The 20,403-nt window shown below is 34.9% G+C and overlaps 2 protein-coding genes across 2 annotated transcripts; one reads left to right on the top strand and one right to left on the bottom strand.

Moving 5' to 3' along the window:
• Nucleotides 1-207: 207 nt before the first annotated feature.
• On the bottom strand, nucleotides 208-5,255 carry LOC134747105 (uncharacterized). Its single transcript, XM_063681680.1, has 6 exons — nucleotides 4,978-5,255; nucleotides 3,982-4,086; nucleotides 3,795-3,881; nucleotides 3,279-3,380; nucleotides 2,991-3,100; nucleotides 208-355 (listed from the first exon to the last, which is right to left on the bottom strand). Exons 1-6 carry the CDS (start codon nucleotides 5,110-5,112, stop codon nucleotides 253-255), a joined length of 642 nt encoding a protein of 213 aa, XP_063537750.1. The 5' UTR covers nucleotides 5,113-5,255; the 3' UTR covers nucleotides 208-252.
• Nucleotides 5,256-6,906: 1,651 nt separating this feature from the next.
• LOC134741350 (dynein regulatory complex subunit 4) lies at nucleotides 6,907-12,961 on the top strand. Its single transcript, XM_063674108.1, has 7 exons — nucleotides 6,907-6,987; nucleotides 7,658-7,691; nucleotides 7,781-8,473; nucleotides 8,555-8,742; nucleotides 9,913-10,143; nucleotides 11,705-11,847; nucleotides 12,855-12,961. Exons 1-7 carry the CDS (start codon nucleotides 6,985-6,987, stop codon nucleotides 12,937-12,939), a joined length of 1,377 nt encoding a protein of 458 aa, XP_063530178.1. The 5' UTR covers nucleotides 6,907-6,984; the 3' UTR covers nucleotides 12,940-12,961.
• The last annotated feature ends 7,442 nt before the right edge of the window (nucleotides 12,962-20,403 follow it).

Genomic DNA, 20,403 nt, shown 5'->3' with positions numbered 1-20,403 from the left:
AAACAGTTTACTTACAAGATTCTGTAGAAAAAACAAATGCAATCTCCGCCATTCAGGGGGAATCCTCTTGAGTTTTATAAAATAAACTACACCCTTTTTTATGATTATAACACCATAATACCACTTTTTTGTATAAAAAATTAAAAATGTTACGATCACTTACTATTCAACAACGTTACCTAAACACATTAAATAGTTTTTTTTTTTTAGTTTTACTTACTTACCCATAGCGTATTGGACAAAAAACAGTAACTATTCTTCCTCTGTGACTTCCCAGAGGTATCTATTGTTGTTAAATTGAACTGTGTTACCATCTCCCAAAACCATGTTATCTTCACACAATGATTCTTGCAACCTAAAATAGTTCTTTTTTTAATCTAAAGCCCTCCATTCACACTCCTGAGTCTTGAAGTCCGCCTCGCAAGTCTGCCCAACTAGCAAATCTATGTGGTATAAAAGTTGTCGCTTTTTGATGCTATAAACAATATAAAAACACTCGAATAAAGGTCCTGTAAACATTTACTCAACGCGAAAAAGGCGCACTTTATAAACACTAGTGTTATAAAACTAGAGTAAGCGCTGTATAAGAAGCAAATCGATGCTGTAAGGTAAGAGTTGAGTAACAGTGGATAAAAACACTTCTAGTGTTTTAATAGCACCGATAGTGCTTTAATTCGATTATTTGTTCTACAAACAATAGCAATTTGCTATTACTCAGTAAAAGTGTTCTATAACAGCAGTCGCACTGCTTTTTCTCAGCAAATATGTTACGTAAAAGGAGCCGAATTGCTTTTACTCGGCATTTTAAATGTGTACAAGCAATTCTTTTATATATCTAAATTTCGGTGATCTCGAAAACGGCTGTAACGATTTCGATGAAATTTGCTATATGGGGGTTTTCGGGAGCGATAAATCGATCTAGCTAGGTCTTATCTCTGGGAAAACGCACATTTTTGAGTTTTTATATGTTTTCCGAGCAAAGATCGGTCTCCCAAATATTTCAACTAATACCTATGTGCTAAAAACCATCTCAGGTAAGCGATTATTTCAATTATTTGAAGTTTGAGGCTTCGTCTTCACGCTGTCATGTTTTTTACCATCAATGTGTACTTACATAAGTTTTTACAGTCTATAAGTACACGTTATACAGTAAAAGTTTGTGCGAAAACACTTCATTGATAAAACCAAAGGCAAGGTTCATAATATATTAATGGGCCTACACGATCTTGTTTCTGTTATATCTCATTAATTCAACTATATTATTACTGTGTATCTGTATACTGCTATATATCACACGATGTAGCCATGTTAATGGAGTTATAGTCCGGTGGACGACTGCATGAAACCCTACCCGATAAAAAAATAGAAAATATCACTCTGTAGGGGTAGCTGACTTTTAATAGCCTCAACTGCTGCTGCCCACATTTGTTTTACTGTCCTCAAAGGCAGGTATCCTACCATACAAGCTTTATTCTATTTTTTGATAAGGTTATTTTTGATGAATTTTGTACCACTTTTACTAAAAGGCAGCTACACCTACAGAGTTGGTATTTTCTATTTTTTTATCAGGTAGGGTTTCATGCAGTCGGCGACCGAGAACAATTATGCTGAATAACAGTGATTGAGTAGCGCTACCTCAGCATTTGTTAAAAGATGGAATAAAAGTGCTAAAAAAGATAGTGCTGTAAACGTTTATATGACATGATTATAGCACAAATTAGCGAAAATCACTAAATTTTGTGATTTTTGATCTCTGACATCGAGGCGGACTGCAAGGTAGGAGTGTCAATGGACTTAAATATGTCAGTTCTAGAAACAAATTGTTTCATTTGATATTGCTTTAGTTTATCTGTGCCTGTGAGTTGCCAAATATTTTTACTACTACTGAAAACATTACCTACTTATTTCACAACTAGAATTTAAATCATTTGGTGGGTAGTTAAAGAATGTCATTGGTTATAACGGCTAAAATTGTGTTTTCATTTAAAGAGATGATTAAGAAATGGCATATAACGTAAACAAATATGACAGATTTTGTTAGCATTTGACATATAACCTAAAAGTTTTACTATGGTTGTTTTCATTGAAATATTAATAATTAGCATATATTTTAACTAGTATTTGATATAGTCACTTAAAAGTCCCCGGCAAGCTCGGCCGAATTTCACCTTCCCATACAAACGGAGTTTCATTCTCATTTTAAAACTTGTGGTGTAACCACTATAGTTCTATTAAATGCATGTATATAATAATAAATGATATCATAACATTTGCTTATATACATAACTAGCATGTAATATTAATACCAAATATTTATAACACTAAACAAAAATAATAAAGCTACACTTACAGTAAATATAAATAAATACAATACATATAAGTATAAATACGTAAATAAATATATAAAAACGTTCGTATAGTAACTTACATGCAATATATACATAAATAAACACATTAAAATCAACATCAATACAAACAAATTATCCTAGCTACTGTGTCGATACTCCGGCCGCGGTGGACGGGCAGCCGTGACGTCATACCGGATTTGTTGGATTGTAATGAAACTGGACATACAATGATATGAAGTATATCTAGGTCTGTAATTTATTTATATATCTTTTAGTATATAAAACAAACAAAATAGAGCAAAAATAAGTTTTATATGAAAAACTTGAATTCGCTGTATTTTTTTAACTATTGTATCTGAACCTACATAAACTAATTACAGATCTAGATAATTATACCTTATCCTATTGTAAGTACAAAGTTTCAGAGCAATCTAGTAGCTAGTCGGTTCAAAATGAGAGCGTAACTACGTTTGTATGGAGAACCGAGCTTGCCGGGGACTCTTAAATAAGAGATTAGAATATGTATAAACTCTTGATAAAATCATGGTAAATAGTCCACAAAAAGTGCGAGATTACGAAGAAATGAATGTAAATTGGTTTGTTTACATTATTTGCAATTTTATTGAACTTCACTTTACTTACTTGAAATCCGTATCCAGCAAAGAGGTGACAGACAGAATAGCAGAGTCGGTGATGTTGTAAATGTCGCCGGCATCTCCCCGCTCAGGCTGACTACGGGTGGTTCCGATGGTCTAAAAAGTTCATATTGAATTAATTTATACTACTTATTTATTTAATCTGCTTTCAATTCGTTGCGCCATGATCACAGAGGTAAACGCATAAGATACTAGAAAAATATTCCTTATATTTTTTTATCGCTAAACGATGTGAAGATTAATTATAAAGTATTATAATAGGCTCGATACTTACATCTATAATTGCCATTTGCATCACAGGTATCTCCAGGTTTAAAGGCTTGATCAGTTGTGGGTTGTTTATCTCTCGAGGACCGTAATGAGGCGACCGACTCACCTTAAACCAACGAGCTTTATTCATAGTTCTATTTTACTGTAGCCTAAGAAAAAATCGTACCTTGAACTTTACAGTTCGAACTTTACGATCCCTTACAATATATGGTTGATGACAATGGTGACGTTTTTGGGCCGTCACAATAGATCACTGCTTGGTCGACGTGACACTCACAGGCCCACAACACCCCAACAATAATAATAATGGTGACGTTTGATAATTTTATTCGTTTACCAGTTTTACCACAAAGCATATACTTAGTTAGGCTGTCGTACCTACTCGTGAAGACGATTTTTCTTAGACTTGTAAAATCAATAACACTGATAAATATTATATGTACAACATATGATACATTTTATGATCTATCCATCCTTACAAAACATGTAGGTAAAAAGCAAGTCGTTAGCAAGTATTTACCAATCTATGTTTCTTCGTTCCGGCCAACTCATTCGGCTTTTTGTTGACTGACCGTTCAATGCCGTATTTCTTGTATCTGTTCAGTAACTGAAAACATTTATTTTTTTAAGCTGAGTAAGAGATCAATTTTTTTCTTTTGTGTTACCTCTCTGGTATTGTGATTACTAGATTGTGCTTTAAATCTTACCAGCATGGTACAGAATAAAGCAAAAATTTCCACCAAGAACATGGTGGCACTGAAATTGCTCGATTCTTCCGCCTCCGATGATATCAGTTGATCTCTTAAAGTTTTCTGTAAAATACAAATGTTAATTTATGGCTTTGCAATATTTGAATTCGTATGAATCAGTGCAACCGGATAGCGTGAGCCTCTTAGTAAATTCGATTGGGCGATGGGGTTCTCCGATCACATTTTAGCAGATTGTCGACCGTTAAAGTAACAACGGAATGTCGTTACGCCACGTTCACAACGTTATATGTAAAAAAATCACACATTCTAATGATGTAGAAAAAGTAAAATTTATTTAACCCTTATCTTGCCATTGTAACACCCGTGATACATGGAACATTAAAAAATCTAGCAGGTTTACTTTATTACTTAACAAAATAATTCTGCTATAAATATGTCGACACTGATGCTGGCACCACACTTCGTTATGTGTTATTCGTTACGCGGCTGACCTGTATTTGCCTGGGAACAACAAATAGGGATACCACACTTCGCCGTATTTGGCGAATAATTGCGCTGCGTCTTTATCGTGTCCTTTGAAGTGCGTCAAAATACCGACAAGTGAACGAATACGCGTATTTGCTATTTGCGCTTATGCGTTATGCGTGCGAATAAGGCAAATACAGACGAATAAGTCCTCCACACTTCGTCGTATTCGAACGAATAACGCGCATAACGAATAACACATAAACGAAGTGTGGTGCCAACATTACACGAAATACCCAAGATACAAGTATTAAGTTACTTAGTTTAGGTATTGATGGAAAATATGTTAGAGCCAGTTAAAATTATTGTTTACAAGATTTTACTTTATAAAACCATATTTGTATATTTCCAGTATTTAAGTGTATTCTGGATATTTTTAAATGAAATAAATATTATCTTATCATACAAGTAGTAGGTATAGCGAATGAACAACTGAGCATTGTGTTTAAATAAAAGACAAATAGGTACCTTCACAAAACAGAAACATTTACAAAACATCGTCTGCATCATGTCCGTGAAGCCATTGCCCAAAAGATAGTCGAAGGCTAAAAGGCTGCCGCATAAGATGCCCCCCAAGACAACGCTTAAAGCCTGCTTCCACATTTTTTCCCGGGGCTCCTGCAGGAAGGGATTTCAATATGATCACATGTCACACTAAATTTTTTCATAAGAACTGCAAATTTTTATGTAAGGCGTGACTGACTTTTATGTGTCATTTGTTTGCATCTCAGAGGAACAATACCAAAGAGAATTAATCAATCACTACGTCCTCTACTATTGAGGTTAATATCTAGAAGTTTACATAGTCTAAATAAATCACTGTACAATAGGGTATTTGACAACATTAAAAATATATAACGAATTGCTGTCATCCTGAAAGATAATAAAAAAATAAATAAATAAACGTTTATTCAAAGATCTTACTTACAACTAAATACCTATTTTCTTCTGCCAAACCACACAGTGGTTTGTTGGCAGACGAGGCTCCTTTGCGTTTGTGTTAGCTGTTGACAACTAATAAACTAACAAAAAGTATATTTCACTATATTTGAATATAAATTATGTTTATTTTTTGGAAAATAAACGAAAGAAAATTTAATATTTTTTGAAATTTCATCAGGGACGTGAACGCTCTGTGATTGGTCAACGCTCGGATGACGTCACACGCGGGTAAATTCTTGATTGTCTTGAGTGTTTTAGCAGTTTTATTTGTATTTAGTTAATTTTAGTTATTGTTCCACAGTTTTCTGATATATTCCGATTTATCCGTTTGTCGGTTTATTCGTATATTTATCGTGTAGTGGCACGATATTCATAAGGATCTCAAAATGGAGCCGAATTATGTGAAAGCTGATAGCGGCAACCTACCAGACATAGACGCATCAATGGTTGCACTTTTCTTTAAAGATAATCCGGATTACTATGCTGCGGAACTTAGAAATGTAAAAACAGCTGTGTGGGTATACGTAGAAATTGTTTATTCACGAACATTTCGATTTCGATGATACGAATATGACGACGATATATATATATATATATATATATTGTATATATATATAGAATACGATGACGAGAATAGTATCTCCATACTGCACTTTAGTTTGAAAGAAAAAGTATGCTACTTACTAATGCTGAAAGAGCTATGTTATGAGATTATGTAGTTATACATTAAATACCTAGATCTTGTTTCGTTAAATAACAAAATCCGCTGCTTTAATTACCATATTTATTTACAGTTAAATATTACTTACATCGAAGTGGTCTTCACACATAAAAACATTTGTATGCGCTAAAATGCTCTTTGGGGTCTCTTCGCGCTAGTTTTAAACACATTTTTCTTTTTTTGGGATTCGTTGGAATGGAAACAAAGGATTTGACTGGATTTTTTATAGTCGTACTTGAACATTGCGGCACTATACACCATTTATATACCATTTTACAGTGAAATAATGAATTCAATGCACATAAACCATAAGATTAACTAAGGTCATTGACCGAGTTTACTTGCGCGTGACGTCACACGTGTCACGTGATTACTCCCTTTGCGAAAACAGCGTTTAAGGCGCGTTCAAAATAAATAAACTTTAACATTGTTTTTTTTAATATTTAATACAGGAAATTTCACGGAAATATCAATGTAGTGTAATTATTAAGTCATAAACAATCAATTAAAACCATTTTCAAAAATTAGTCAAATAGCCTATAACGCCCGATTTTACTCGAAATAAAAAACGAATGTCATTCTGAGAGTTAACGGACCATATTATTTACTGCAATATAACTAAATAGGTAATCTTTGCCCTTAGCCTACGTTCCTTCATAAAAATTACCTCCGTAGTTGCCGTTGTTAATGTTACTATGGCGACGCGTAATGTTTTGCTTGACAACTTGGTGCGACTGTCTTGTGTAGGAGAAATCTTTTTTGTAAATATATATTTAAATTGTTAATATTGTTTGTGGTATTACTGATTCAAAATGGTAAGTTAACTATTAAGTAATAACATCTTATGCCTCAAATAAAGTACAAATTGGTACATCTAAAAAGAAGATTCAACAACATACATAGGTTTCTATGATATTTTTGTCTGATGATAAGGAATCGGTCGGGATGTGTATTTGCAATGACGTATTTTAGTCGATGGGTATTTTATCTAAATTTGATTGATAAGATATACCTAGCGGCAAGTCTTAAATTGTAAAGATGAATCATAAAGCTTATATAGTACAGATGTTTTTTAAATAATGACATTATGCTTTAATAATGGAAACTCCTGCCTTAGATTAAATTCTCAGACACATAATTATGAGATGTATAATGTGTAGGTAATCATTGACCAGTTTACACGTTTAATCGTCACTTTTAAATATTAAACTAGATTTCGCCAGCTACTCCGCTCGTCCAGAATTTCAATTCTTCAATTAGATACACTCCAATACAACCTTCCTCACATGATTTATCCCTCTTAGAGGATGATTCTGTAAACAGTTTACCGACTTATACACGGACAAAGGAGCGGGCTATTTAGAATATTCTGTCAATTTTGAGATTTCTAACTTTAGTGTCAAAAACTAGGTACATAAAGTATATGGAATAATACCTATATACCTGCTTAATATATAATTTATACTACCTAATATTTATTTTCAGCCACCTAAAGGAGGAAAACCCAAAAAGGCACCAGGTATGATTTATTGTTTATTAATTGTACGGTTTACGACTATTGAACAATCCAACAAGATGTTAATCATTAAAATAAATTAAATGTTTCAGTCATCATCATCGATGGCGTAGACACGTCTGAGATGACTCGAGAAAAACTCGAACAATTTATTCTTAGAGTTAAGGACGAATTAGATAAAGAGAGAGAAGAAAGAAACCTCTTCCAGTTAGAGAGAGATAAAATTCGCACATTCTGGGAAATAACAAGGCAGCAACTAGATGAGGCTAGAGCTGAATTGAGAAATAGAGAAAGAGTGACAGAAGAAACGCAAGAAGAGAACGAGGCACTCCTAGAAACAGAGAAACAGAAAATAAAGCATTTGAAATATGAACAGCAAGCCGCAGCAGCTGCATTAAGAGCTGAAAATTTAGTCGCACTTAAAGCCGCCAAAGAGGAGCATGGTGAACAAGAACTGGAACTACTAAATGATAAAAGAACCCTACGAAAAGAGATAAAAGAAAAACAATCAGCCGCTCAAGATGAGTTGAGAAGAGCTAAATTGATGCATGCTGAAGAGCTCTCCAAAACTAGGGCACATTTTGAAGAAAAATCACGACAGATTGAGGATAAAGCGGATAAGAAACTTCAAGAAATCAAAATGGAGTTAACGATCAAACATAGAACAGAGATAGCAGAAGTAGAAGAAAGAAAAAATAAGCAAATGTCAGAATTGATTGCTCATCACGAGAGAGCGTTTTCAGATCTGAAAAACTACTATAACGACATCACATTAAATAATTTAGGTGACATTTTTTTTATAGCGACTGAAAACTATCAATACATTAATTAAATTACCATACCTAAATATTTTTAAAACTTCCCAGGTTTGATAAGCAGTTTGAAACAGCAAATGGAGGAAATGCAGAAGATAAAAGAGCGGGCAGAAAAGATCGCACGCGACGCTGTGGCTGAAGCCAAGAGTCTGAGGGAGCCTCTGGAAGCTGCCATCGTTGACAATAAGGAGCTCAAACGGCAGATGTCCAATTACGATAGGGACAAAGCAGCTCTTGCTGTAAGTCATGTTTTCATGTTTCACTGATATATAGGTTTAGGTAACTACTTAAATACTATGATTATCATACGAGCCGAAAGACGACCACTACTGGACGAAAGTCCCTTCAGAACCATCTGGTGTACTTACCTCGCCGGTCCGCATTTGTCGCACACGATAACTAAATGCCTATAATACTCTCCCGGCCGGTCTCGGCCACGGCCAGCTCCGTTGTTGTATACGTTCGTGTGCTCGCATGTGGCTCGCGTAGCCGATTTTATTTGCGAAGGCCCGTGCACATGACGGGCAGGAAAGCACACCATTGACGTAATTATACGTAATAGCCGCTGGTGGGCGGACCTTTAGCTCATCCCGTCTAATATCGAGTTCCACAAGTCGACGGGATACAAAGTCATTCGTTTGCTTAAAGACGGAAGATCTCCATACAGGGCGGTCGGCTGCTTGCTTCGCCCACAGAAGCGGGTCAATATTCGGGTCGGGTCTTCTAATACTATTTTATAAACAAGTTTGGGAACAAATCAAATTATTTTATTAAATATTTTGATTTGTGTTTTTTAAGTAGTCACACTCACACTACTATATATAAATTAAAAACTGTAATAGATGTCATATATTAAAGAAAAAGTGACGAAGCCCTCCAGTGGTGAAGGCCGGATTCGAACCGGCGTCTTTAGCTATCGCGGCTAACGCCATGAACCCCTAGGCCACCCCGCCACGGCGGTGCCCGTCCGAATTTCTCGTCTATATGCCATCTTAGTAACCACTGTATGTGTGTGGCTGTGTGGTGTGTGTGTTCACCACTGGAGGGCTTCGTCACTTTTTCTATAATATATGACATCTATTACAGTTTTTACTATTTTATAAGTTAATGTAATATGTAACTAACAACTATGGATTTATGTCCGAAATAAAATTCATTTATTATTATTATTATATTGCAGCTCTTCATGTGGCGCTTAAGCACTATAAAGATAAGGTAATCACGGTCTATATCCCGGTCAATATAAGTCTAGTGAAACTAACCGTGAATCATTCAAAACTCTAACTATAAAGATGTTTACTGAGTAGTTGACTGAGAAGTTACCCTTCGTGCTTTCGCTACTAACTTTCGTAACTAAATGCCTATCCACTATACAAATACATATTTCGCCACTTTTACGCATCATACAGGCCAAGACAAAACAGCAAGCAATTCTGGAGAAGCAGTACGAAGTCTTAAAATGGGAGTACGAGGTTATTCAAGTGCGGTTCGACCGAGTGCTCGTGGAGCGCAACGAGCTTAAGGCGAGGTTCTCCAGAGCTGTCTTGGAGGTTCAACAGAAGGCTTCCATGAAAACTGCCTTGCTAGAAGCCAAGCTGAAGGACATGTATGGACGAGATAAGGCACCACAGGAGCTGCATGTGAGTTTCAAAGGGTTTTCAGCCTATTGCAACCTAATCCCAAGAATTACATACATACATACATACATATAATCACGCCTATTTCCCGGAGGTAGGTAGGAGTAGGTAGGCTACGATCCTGACATACCTCTTTCGCTTCCTTCACTTTCATAACATTCCCCATACACGCTCGCCGATCTAGGGTGCTCTTGACCTGGCCTTTCTTCAGGATTTCCCCGATCTGATCAGAAAAAGTCCGCCGAGGTCTGCCCCTTCCAACTCCCGTTTCTACCTCTCCCTTATACACTCTCTTTGTTAGCCTTCTTTCACTCATTCTTTCCACGTGTCCAAACCATCTCAACATACCTTTCTCAATTTTTGTCACTACATCTTCGTTCAGTCCACACTTTTCCCTTATTACACTGTTCCTAATTCTATCTTGTAATCTCACACCACACACACTTCTCAACGCTCTCATTTCCACTGCATTCACTTGGCTCTGGTGCCTCTTCTACCTCTTCTTTTTTTCTTCTTTTAATTAGCCTACGCATTCGTGAAAAAACCCCGTTTGGTATAAAGGTTAGATGACCTATCATCTGACCTTTAATACTAAGCGGGGAAACGGTTTCCTCACGATGTTTCTCCTTCAAGGAAAAGCGATTGGTAAATATCAAATAGGTCAATTCCAATATCTGCGACCTATATATTGAAGTCGTACGCCGCACCGATATGCCACCAACAATGAATAAACAGCGTATGACGCCATGAATGTCAAATGATTTCTAAAGAGAATAAAGGGTAAGTATTTGACTACTAGTCAAATCAGTTAATTTTTTCACTGTCATAACGATTTGTGGCGAATCGTAAGAATATGAACAAATATAAATACGAACCACTAGAAAATGACGTCACGGTCAAGTACTCTTTAAAGCTCTATACGATTTATAAAATAGATATTGTGTCTAAAATAACTTGTGTCTACGTTTCTGGTGCTTTATTTCATGCAAGGTGTGAAATGGTTTATTTTAAATACTACAGTCAAAATCCCTAATGTGAAATGTCTATAACCTACGTAAACGTTCTATATAATAGGTGCGTGTATTTGCCTACGTATCTTGAATGATTTAAGTTAAGTAAATCCCACCAAAAACATTTTCATGTAAAATGTTGCCAAAACAAAACCATAAAGGCTTGCACTGTCAAAAAGTTATCAGATAGGGCTCTACAAGGGCAGGGTCTAGTGAATCTCTAATTCATTTCCCGAATCGCGCCTTTAGAAGCTTGGTGTAGAGCCAAGCTTCTAACGGCGTGATTCGGGAAATGAATTAGAGATTCACTAGACATGAAATAGTAAAGATATGTGACGTCACACGGGTAAAGGTACGTTATGGCGGTTGGCGCTTACGCTATTATTAACGCCACTCCAATTAATATTCGCTAGGGGGAGGGTATTTCGAGTACTACGGAACTACTATGTTTGTTTTATGTACTTACCTGTGCTACCTACTACTTAACGTAAAACTTTTTTTTAAAGTCCGATTTCTCTATTATTGGAGAAAATTGATGGACATATTGTTTCCAGGAGCTTTTGAAATTTAAAGACACACAAGTAGAGGACCTTCGCTACGAAGCAGCGCGTTTACGGAAAGCTCACGATGACCTTCTGGCAGCCTATGAAGCTAAATTGGCCAAACTGGGCGTACCGGCCGAGGAACTCGGTTTCAAGTAAGAATAATTACAATTACGCTATTTGGTATCTACGAATAATAAATAATAATAAAGATAGATATAACATAATAAATATTATAGGACATTCTTACACAGATTGACTAAGTCCCACAATAAGCCCAAGGAGGCTTGTGTTATTATTAAATACATAGAAAACACCTATGACTCAGGAACAAATATCTGTGATCATTGCTCATCACACAAATAAACGGCCCTACCGGGACAGGAACCCGGGTGCCTTACAGGCAGGGCCACTACCTACTAGGCCAGACCGGTCGTCAACAACAATAATATACAACTAATAATAATAACTCATAACGATTAGCGATTAGTAAACAACAAAAAAAGGTTTAAGTACGACGCCATCTACACACGGTAATGTGAACTAACGCGACTGAATAAAACTATTTTGTATATTGCGCCATCTGCACAGATTCATAAGAACTTCCACGGTACAATGAATCAATTTTGATAATAGTGCCATCTGCTATTTTCTCTAGGAACTATTTAAAGTGTACGCCAACTGAACATGTTGAAGGATAGGTACCTTTTGAGCTGTTGTTTTAGTTTATATCTTTTTGACTAGATGGCACGGTGATCAAGCTTGGCCTGTTAGTTGAGATTCAGAAACCTAGATGGCGCTCTTATGGTTATACCAAAGAGTCTTGGCCTATGCTCGTGTAGATGGCGATGCTTTTTGATATTTAACAAATTTAACACATATCAGTGAAAGAACAAGGATCAAAGTCAAATGGCGTTATAATTTTTTTAATAAGGTGTCCAAATATGGCAGTAAATTTACTGTTGCTACAAAATTTACTTTGACAATCCGCCTAATATATACTAAATTTTCTTTGGTCAAGTTAAATTCATGAATTAAAGTTGTGTTTCAGTTCAGAACTATGAAATTTTAAGTTGTTATAGGTAAGCAAGTAATGGTTGTTTTTTTACAAGAACAATTCCTCTAATGGCTATTTAGGACAATACATTTTCAATTGTTTCAGACCGCTAAAAGCTGTACCTGTGGCAGGCTTATCCCCTGTAATAGGACAAGGACCTGCCGGGCTGGTCACCAAGGATCAGATATAATCAGAATATTGTGTCACATTTACCAATTAGACAATCGATTTGACCAAAAATTGGACGGTGCCAAAATTGTTTCCTTAGAAACCGGTTAGCGTTTTATTTTTGGGTTGCTCTAGTACTTGTCTTACAGTAGGTACAGGTACTTATCTACACGCACACACGGCACACAAAGTTTTCCTTGTTATTTTTAACTTACATATCTTGTACATCGCTGCGTTGTCTTTAGGTACTCTATAAATGTGCATTTCGAATGCGTTACGTACGAATCCATAATATAACATACGATGTCCTACCAACGGGATCGGTCAGTGGGAATTGTACGTAAGTACCTACCTATATGTATATTATAAGGAGTCTTGCTACTTATTTAAATTATCTTTATTGGTAAGATACCTACAGCTAAGCCATACTTGGCCATACATAGGTAGGTAATCTGCGTGGTAAAGTAATAAATCTCTTTGTAATAGAACATCGAAGACACATACTTACTACCTAACTTTAGGATGACCGTGGAGTGGTATCTGCTCACGACTTGCTTTCCTTGGTAAAAAATATCATAATTACCTATGTCCTTCCCCGGAAATCAAACTATGTATCTCCATGTCTATCTTCATCGAAGTCCATTCAGCGGTTTAAGGATGAAGAGGAACAAACAGACTTGCTTTCGGCTGCGGTCGGCTTTACCAGACGCCGACCGCGGCGGGCGACTGCTATGTTCGTAAATATATGTGCATGGCCTGGCTCATCCGCCACACGCGACGTTAACTTGGACGTACCAAGGTCACCCACCGCTGACGGCGTCCACCCGCAGCAGCGTCCGTCCATTATAAATAATAAATAGACCTAATTACCAGAAATTATAGCCTGCTTAAGTTAAGTGTAATTATTAGATTGCCATAAACTGCTGTTGTAGTATTAACTATGGTATGCGGTAGTCGTCCGCCGTGGGCGGGATGTGGTCAAGCAGACCATCAGGCACTCGCGGCGGGCTGCAAGTCAGTCGCCTATCGTGACGTCACGGCACTCTGTCTGCGTTTCAGCAAAGCATAGCAATTTATGAGCTAAATGCCACCAAGTTTTTACCACTGGTAACAAATGATAAAAATAATTCGCAGTGGGAATTTACCTGTTACACGTACACCGGATTTTAAGGGTTCGTACACGAAGGGTGGGTACTGAGTACAGTGAGTATTATAAATTTACAATACTTTAACAGCTATTATGGTGAACAGCGCTATAACGGACGTCGCACCAATAATGAAACGTAAATCACGAATAATCCTGTAAAATAAGTATTTTACGTTAGTTTTTAAGCACTGCAAACATTTTACCATAAACAAGAGTCATGTGGGTGCTTAAGTTTGACGTTTCATTAATTTTGGTCGAATCTAAAAGAAATGGCGCCAATATTACTGCTCATTATTTAAAAAAAAAACAACATAGTTTTAAACTTTTAATTATGTTGAAACCAAATCGCAGTATCTTTCATTGAACATGACGTCGAAAACATATAAGACGAATAGGACATCCAACTTTTAACGCGCAAAGCAGTAGAAATTGTACAAGTATTAGTAAAATATCAAAAATACAAGTTTTCAAATGTTTTATGTTTGATGCCGTTCTGCAGCAGTCTTTGAATTTAAGTTGTCAATATATGTTTAATTTCAATGGCCTGTTACATGACCTATATTAAAAACATTTACATGACTAAGGATTTTGCCAGACATATTAAGTTTTCCTTAAATTATTGCCATGACAATTATTGCGCAGGTACGCATCAGTAACATAAATTTTTCTACGTATTTATAAAATCATTAACCGTAACTTTGACGCCACCGATGAATTCTTCAGCAGCTGCAATCAACCTGAAAATAGACACGCAAAGGTCAAAAAAGCACATGAATAAAACAACCCAATCGAAGCCAATACGTGTGGTTTATTTCCTACTAACTTTTTAATTTTTTTATGTACAAAACGTCATAAGGCAACAGTTCCAAATGAATGAAAATGCATACGATGGATACCTAGTAATGTAAACATTTCGCATTTTAGCAAGAGCGCCATACTTTAAAAAATGCTATACACAGGCTTTTACTGTTGTATTGTATCTTAATAGGTTTAGTTAACTTAGTTTTAGATTTAAGTTAATTTAGTTGATTTAATTTTATAACAGATGACCATTTCATGATATTCCAAGTTATAAGTACTTATTTATTTTTTTGTATGAGAAAAAACTCTTCAGAAATATAGCATTTCTTTGCATGAGGTTTTTCATATGGCACTGTATGCGATACATTTTTGTACTAAATAAAAGGGAATAATCGTGATGATTGAGATTTGAGATTACGTCAATTTGAAACCGTACAGTGTCCGATGTAACGTCATGCTTACTTCTGCAGAGTTCTTTCTAATTGACAAAAAACGAAGCACTCGTATAAATGCACACTTCTGAAGCATAAGTTTATCAGTGCGGAAAAGTCCTATCGTGACCACGGCAGTGTGTCCAGCCAAGTTCTAAAAAAAGCCGTGCGACACTTATGTTGTTGCACTATTTACGAGTATGGAGGTAGGTACAATAAAAGTGAGTGATAAGTATATAGAGAAACTTTAGCTTCTAACCAGTTGCCCACGCAAAGTAAAATCTACAGGTGCATTTGTCCTATTGCCGCATTTATCCCAACTGACTTTATCATTCAACGGTATGCAGTGTTTTCCGTATTTTTACAACAGTGAAAGCCTGTGTGAATAGCTTGACAACCGCCGCACTAATAGTATTGCCTTAATTCTATATTTTTTACAGATATCTAATTTTTTGCAACAAATATTGAGTTTTCTTTGTTTTACAAATTATACCTAAGTGGACATTTCTATCTATTCATGCTGACTCGATATATATTTCATTTCTCTATGTAAAACATTTACCTGTGTCAATGGAATGGATAATATCATTATTTTTATAATATTACTATTTACATAAAAAGTGTTATAATTCATGTCATAAGCCAAAAAGCTTCAAGTCGCTTCAGTCGTTTATTGAACATATCTGACATAAATAAATAAAAATATGCATTATAATTATGATTTCTTAATAATTATTATATTTCTTCATATTTCCACAAAGATGAATTTACATTAAGTGTATGCTTTTTATTCATTAATCTTATTATTGATTCTCTATCTAGCGAAAACAAAGGAACATAAATGTAATGAGACTAAAAATATAGGTCTGTAAGTTAAAAAGACCCGTTAATGCAAAGAATACACCAAGAGGCCACAAAACTTACTCTAATACATTATATACTTACTAGAAGACACGAAATAATAAGGTGAGATGCACGTTGGGTCGCGCAGTCAAGTGCGAGGCACTTATGTAGGCAACTCTGCCTATAACTCTGCAGATAATACATTAGGTTCAATAAGATACATGCTTGAATGGAAAATTATCGAATATCACATTTTACCACGTGTCTAACTTATAGACATTAATTTTTCAAGTCTGGATTTTCAGCTTCTATCTTGTTAAAGATCATTTTGATATTCTGTTCTATTTCAAATATTACTTACTACTTCGGTACATACTTTTCTTTGTTGCTTAAGTTTTGCTGCTGACAAACTGTCTATATCTATTCTTACAGTAGGTACGATTAATTTCTATTCATGCAAAACAAGCCATACCCCTCATTATTTTGTCACATGGATTAGTGACAGTGCAAAATAGCCATACTCATAACGTCTGCTCCATTCAATAAAAATATAAGTACGTATGTAAGCTAATTTAAATCACCAGAATTAAACTTGATGCCCCCGTTGATATTAATTACAAAAGGTACAATACTGCAGGACAGAGATACCAAACAAAATATAAGTAAATATACAAACGTATTTCTTTTTACGTTACAAAACTAAGTATGTTGACAAATATGGGCATTTCACATATTTTTAGGTTAAATAAAGTTTTAAAAGGTAAAGCGTATTAGGTATATACCTACCCAAATTACCTATAGGTATTAGACGAAAGCAAGCATGCCTTGGACCGCTCACTGTAATTGTTTGCACCTCCCACTTACAAGCTTTTCAAGCAACGCAGGAACAGCACGTCGCAATTTCACGAGCATTTGCAATTTTTATTTTCACTTAAATCGCTATGTCTAAACACACAACCAAAATTTCAGAAAATCGCAGGGTTAAACAATAAAAAATGTTTAATCTAAAAAGTAATTTGACATTAGATTACAATATGATATTGACAAATTGCTTCTCACTTACATTTTATAGCTAGATTTAAAGAAAAGAAAGAAGGTCAAAGTGTAGGGTAGGAAACAGTGGCTTAGCTTGAACAGTGGCTCAGTCGCCCCAATATCGCCTCTATCATGTTGGAATTAGGTTAAGTGAGCCACTGTACACGGCTATTTTTTTCCAAACCACTGTTTCCTACCCTACCCTACATAAATAACAACGAGTATTTTGCATGTCACCACATTTTATATAAGAATTTAGAAATGTTATCAACTTATCATGAAGCCATGTCAAAAATAGTTTTTAATTAGTTGTTCCAAAACACATAAATTTAAAGACACAGTTTAAATTACGGTTATTCAACGAAAAATTATCAAAATTTTACTTTTACTAAAATTGCCATAAAACCAGAACGGTGTGCGAGATAAAACCAGGATGATTAACGTTATTTTTTTGATTTGTTTTTCATCGACCTTGATGCAGTAGGTTGAATAATTCTTTTGCTTTGCTTGAGAGATAACAGAATTCTAAATTCTTTAATTTACTTGGTTACCTCTGGCCTATAAAACTATGCATATTTTGATATATTCAGAATAAATTTGCAATCAATCAAGACTGTCAATTTGCGAAGTGAAGAACAGTGTCTCAGGCATGAATGCAAACTCTGCAACGACAAATTGATCGATTGCTTTTCTTTCGTTCGAGTATATCACATTGTCGAACTTGAAATGTTTTGTTGCCTATCACTTACTTTTAAATGTTACTTTGTATAACATATCTACATCACCCGAACAACGTTTCCTCTTTAAAATTACCATTTCGTACCAAACACAATTTTAAATACCATGAAAACTTATAAAATACAAAACCAACTTTTAATGTGCTTAATTTATATTTAAACAACAATTGAAACGTGAAAAGCATAGCTTTATTTTATAATTAATTCTTAAAACTTTATATTTATCTATACATGTGCGTAGGATTTAGCATATTCTAACACGCCACCAGTCTAAGTGGTATCCTTGATTAAGTATTTCGCTAATAACCGATTTTATAATATTCAACTGTACCGTAGTTTTATATCCAGCGTATGTTTCTTAATACAGTTTGTTGTCAACAACAATAATAATTGCTTGGCGCTTTCATACGTCTCTTACAGTATTTACAGAATCAATAGTATGCCAAAAAAACCTGGTCCCGTAATGAAAAATTAAGGACACATAAAATGCACGTTATTACAACACATGACTGATAGCATTATTCACAAGCCTTTTGTTGTTATATTTTTATTTAATGCAAATTACAAATTAAACAATGGCGAGATATATCAAATATGCCAAGTTTCAATTTTATATTATACTCGAAATTTTCTAAAATAGAGATATAATTTTGCAAGAAATATTTATTTTGATTATCATTTACACGCATATAAATAAATTCAAATCACTAACAAAATAAAGAGGAATGGCATTCGAACTGCTGTAATCCGATATTGATTTGAAATTAATTTAAAATTACCGTCTGTTTTTAATATATATATTTACACACCTGTTTCTACAATTATTGACGTTTCTAATTTCACCGTCAAATAATAAAGACTAATCGATTGACCGTTGATACAGTGTAGAATTATTGCGGTAACTTGTTTGGAATGTATGAAACTTTTAATAAGTGAAATGCGGGACAGTAGAATCGATACAAGCATTAAGCATTGCAGGCGAGGGCTATTTAATTAGGTAGCATGGTGGTGCAGACGCAGTTTAGATATTTCAATGAGGTGTTTTGAAAATCAAAAGCCAAGTACAAGTACTTAAGGAGATAGGTGATAGCACCGTTTGTCGAAGTCAGAACACACTATTTACACTAGGGTTTGGTTTTATGCTTAAAACTTTAAGACTTATTCTTATTAAGGGAAAGCGCAATGGCTGCAATGAGTTTAAAACTAATAAAATTATACATAGATAACTTTTAACCGAGAAGTAATATTTACAAACTACAACAATTTAACATTTTGTGGAAATGTTGAAAATGGCCATTAGTTTTATTTGGTAATCTGTATGGGCTCCCAGTTTAAGTTTAGTGCAAAAAATTATTGTCTTGTGTTTACAAGAAATTGTGAAATCACTTCAGTTCACTTTTAAACGGACTTAATTTTATATGAATAATTGTTATTCAACTCTACACCTTAGTCAAAATATGTGGCTTAGCCGTTTCGTTACTAAAAGAACTATTGTATAATAAAAAATAATGAATAGTGAATAAATTTTTCACCTTACGCCCATGTGACGGTAGCAAAACGGCCAAGCCACATAGATTTTGATTAAGGTGTAGAGTTTGTGAAGTTAGGGCTTGTAGAATTAGAAGCTTGGCTCTACAAAAGATCTGATAACTTTTTGACAGTGCAAGCCTTATGGTTTCGTCTTGGCAACATTTTACATGAAAATGTTTTTTGTGGGATTGCCTTGTCCAATTTTAGCTAGTTTAAATCAAGTCATTTGAAAAATGTGTTGTATTGTTGCAAAAGTGGTTATAAAACAGTAAACACAAGAGCGAGGTAACAAAACGTGGTTGTAAAGATTCACTGTTATATTTAATTTTAACTAATTTCAAGCCTCCGTCCGCGCCTTCGTTCCCGGATGCATAAGTACTTTAGTAATACATACATAACTGCAGTAAAAGATGACAGTATGGTAACCAGATTTTGCTACGTGAATTACGTTATACGTGTAGACTCAGATGTAGGTGTAATCTCTAGTGAAAGTCTAACATAAAATTAAATGTACAGGATAGTCATTTTTGATAATAAGATAGTGACGTTGTCTGGATGTTTGTCGTTACTTGGGTACGGTTTCATGTTTTAAGGTCATTATACTCATTATGTTTGTAAAAAGTTAATTGCAGGCATGTATATAGCTTTTATAGTTTATAAAAGCTTATTTTCCGGCGAACTAAATATTAGCGATCGATTTCAAAGACCATCTCGCAAATTAATGACTAACTTTAGCTATAATTAAACTGGATTAGAAGCTAGTTCACTTCGGAGAACTGGTCTTACTTATTTATGATTACTTGATATTCGTTTAATATACATTTAAAAAAAATCAAGGTGTACAAACAACGTTCTTAACGTAACATTTAATCGTATTTTTTATTTTCTGTATTCTCAAAGTCAGCAATTGAATATTTAGCATATTTGTAAATGCACTTTAACTACATTTTTATTATGACTTC

Source organism: Cydia strobilella, chromosome 1, assembly GCF_947568885.1.
Source record: "Cydia strobilella chromosome 1, ilCydStro3.1, whole genome shotgun sequence".
NCBI classification, from domain to species: Eukaryota; Metazoa; Arthropoda; class Insecta; order Lepidoptera; family Tortricidae; genus Cydia; species Cydia strobilella.
This window is presented reverse-complemented; position numbering and strand designations above follow the sequence as displayed.

Bases quoted from the DNA above. Each gene is read 5' to 3' on its own strand.
- LOC134741350 (XM_063674108.1), top strand. The intron at 8,474-8,554 runs GTGACATTTTTT...AAAACTTCCCAG, and splicing joins CATCACATTAAATAATTTAG to GTTTGATAAGCAGTTTGAAA. The intron at 11,848-12,854 runs GTAAGAATAATT...CAATTGTTTCAG, and splicing joins GCCGAGGAACTCGGTTTCAA to ACCGCTAAAAGCTGTACCTG.
- LOC134747105 (XM_063681680.1), bottom strand. From the start codon at position 5,112: ATGTGGAAGCAGGCTTTAAGCGTTGTCTTGGGGGGCATCTTATGCGGC. The intron at 3,882-3,981 runs GTAAGATTTAAA...AAATGTTTTCAG, and splicing joins CTTTATTCTGTACCATGCTG to TTACTGAACAGATACAAGAA. The intron at 3,381-3,794 runs GTAAATACTTGC...CGTTGGTTTAAG, and splicing joins GAACGAAGAAACATAGATTG to GTGAGTCGGTCGCCTCATTA.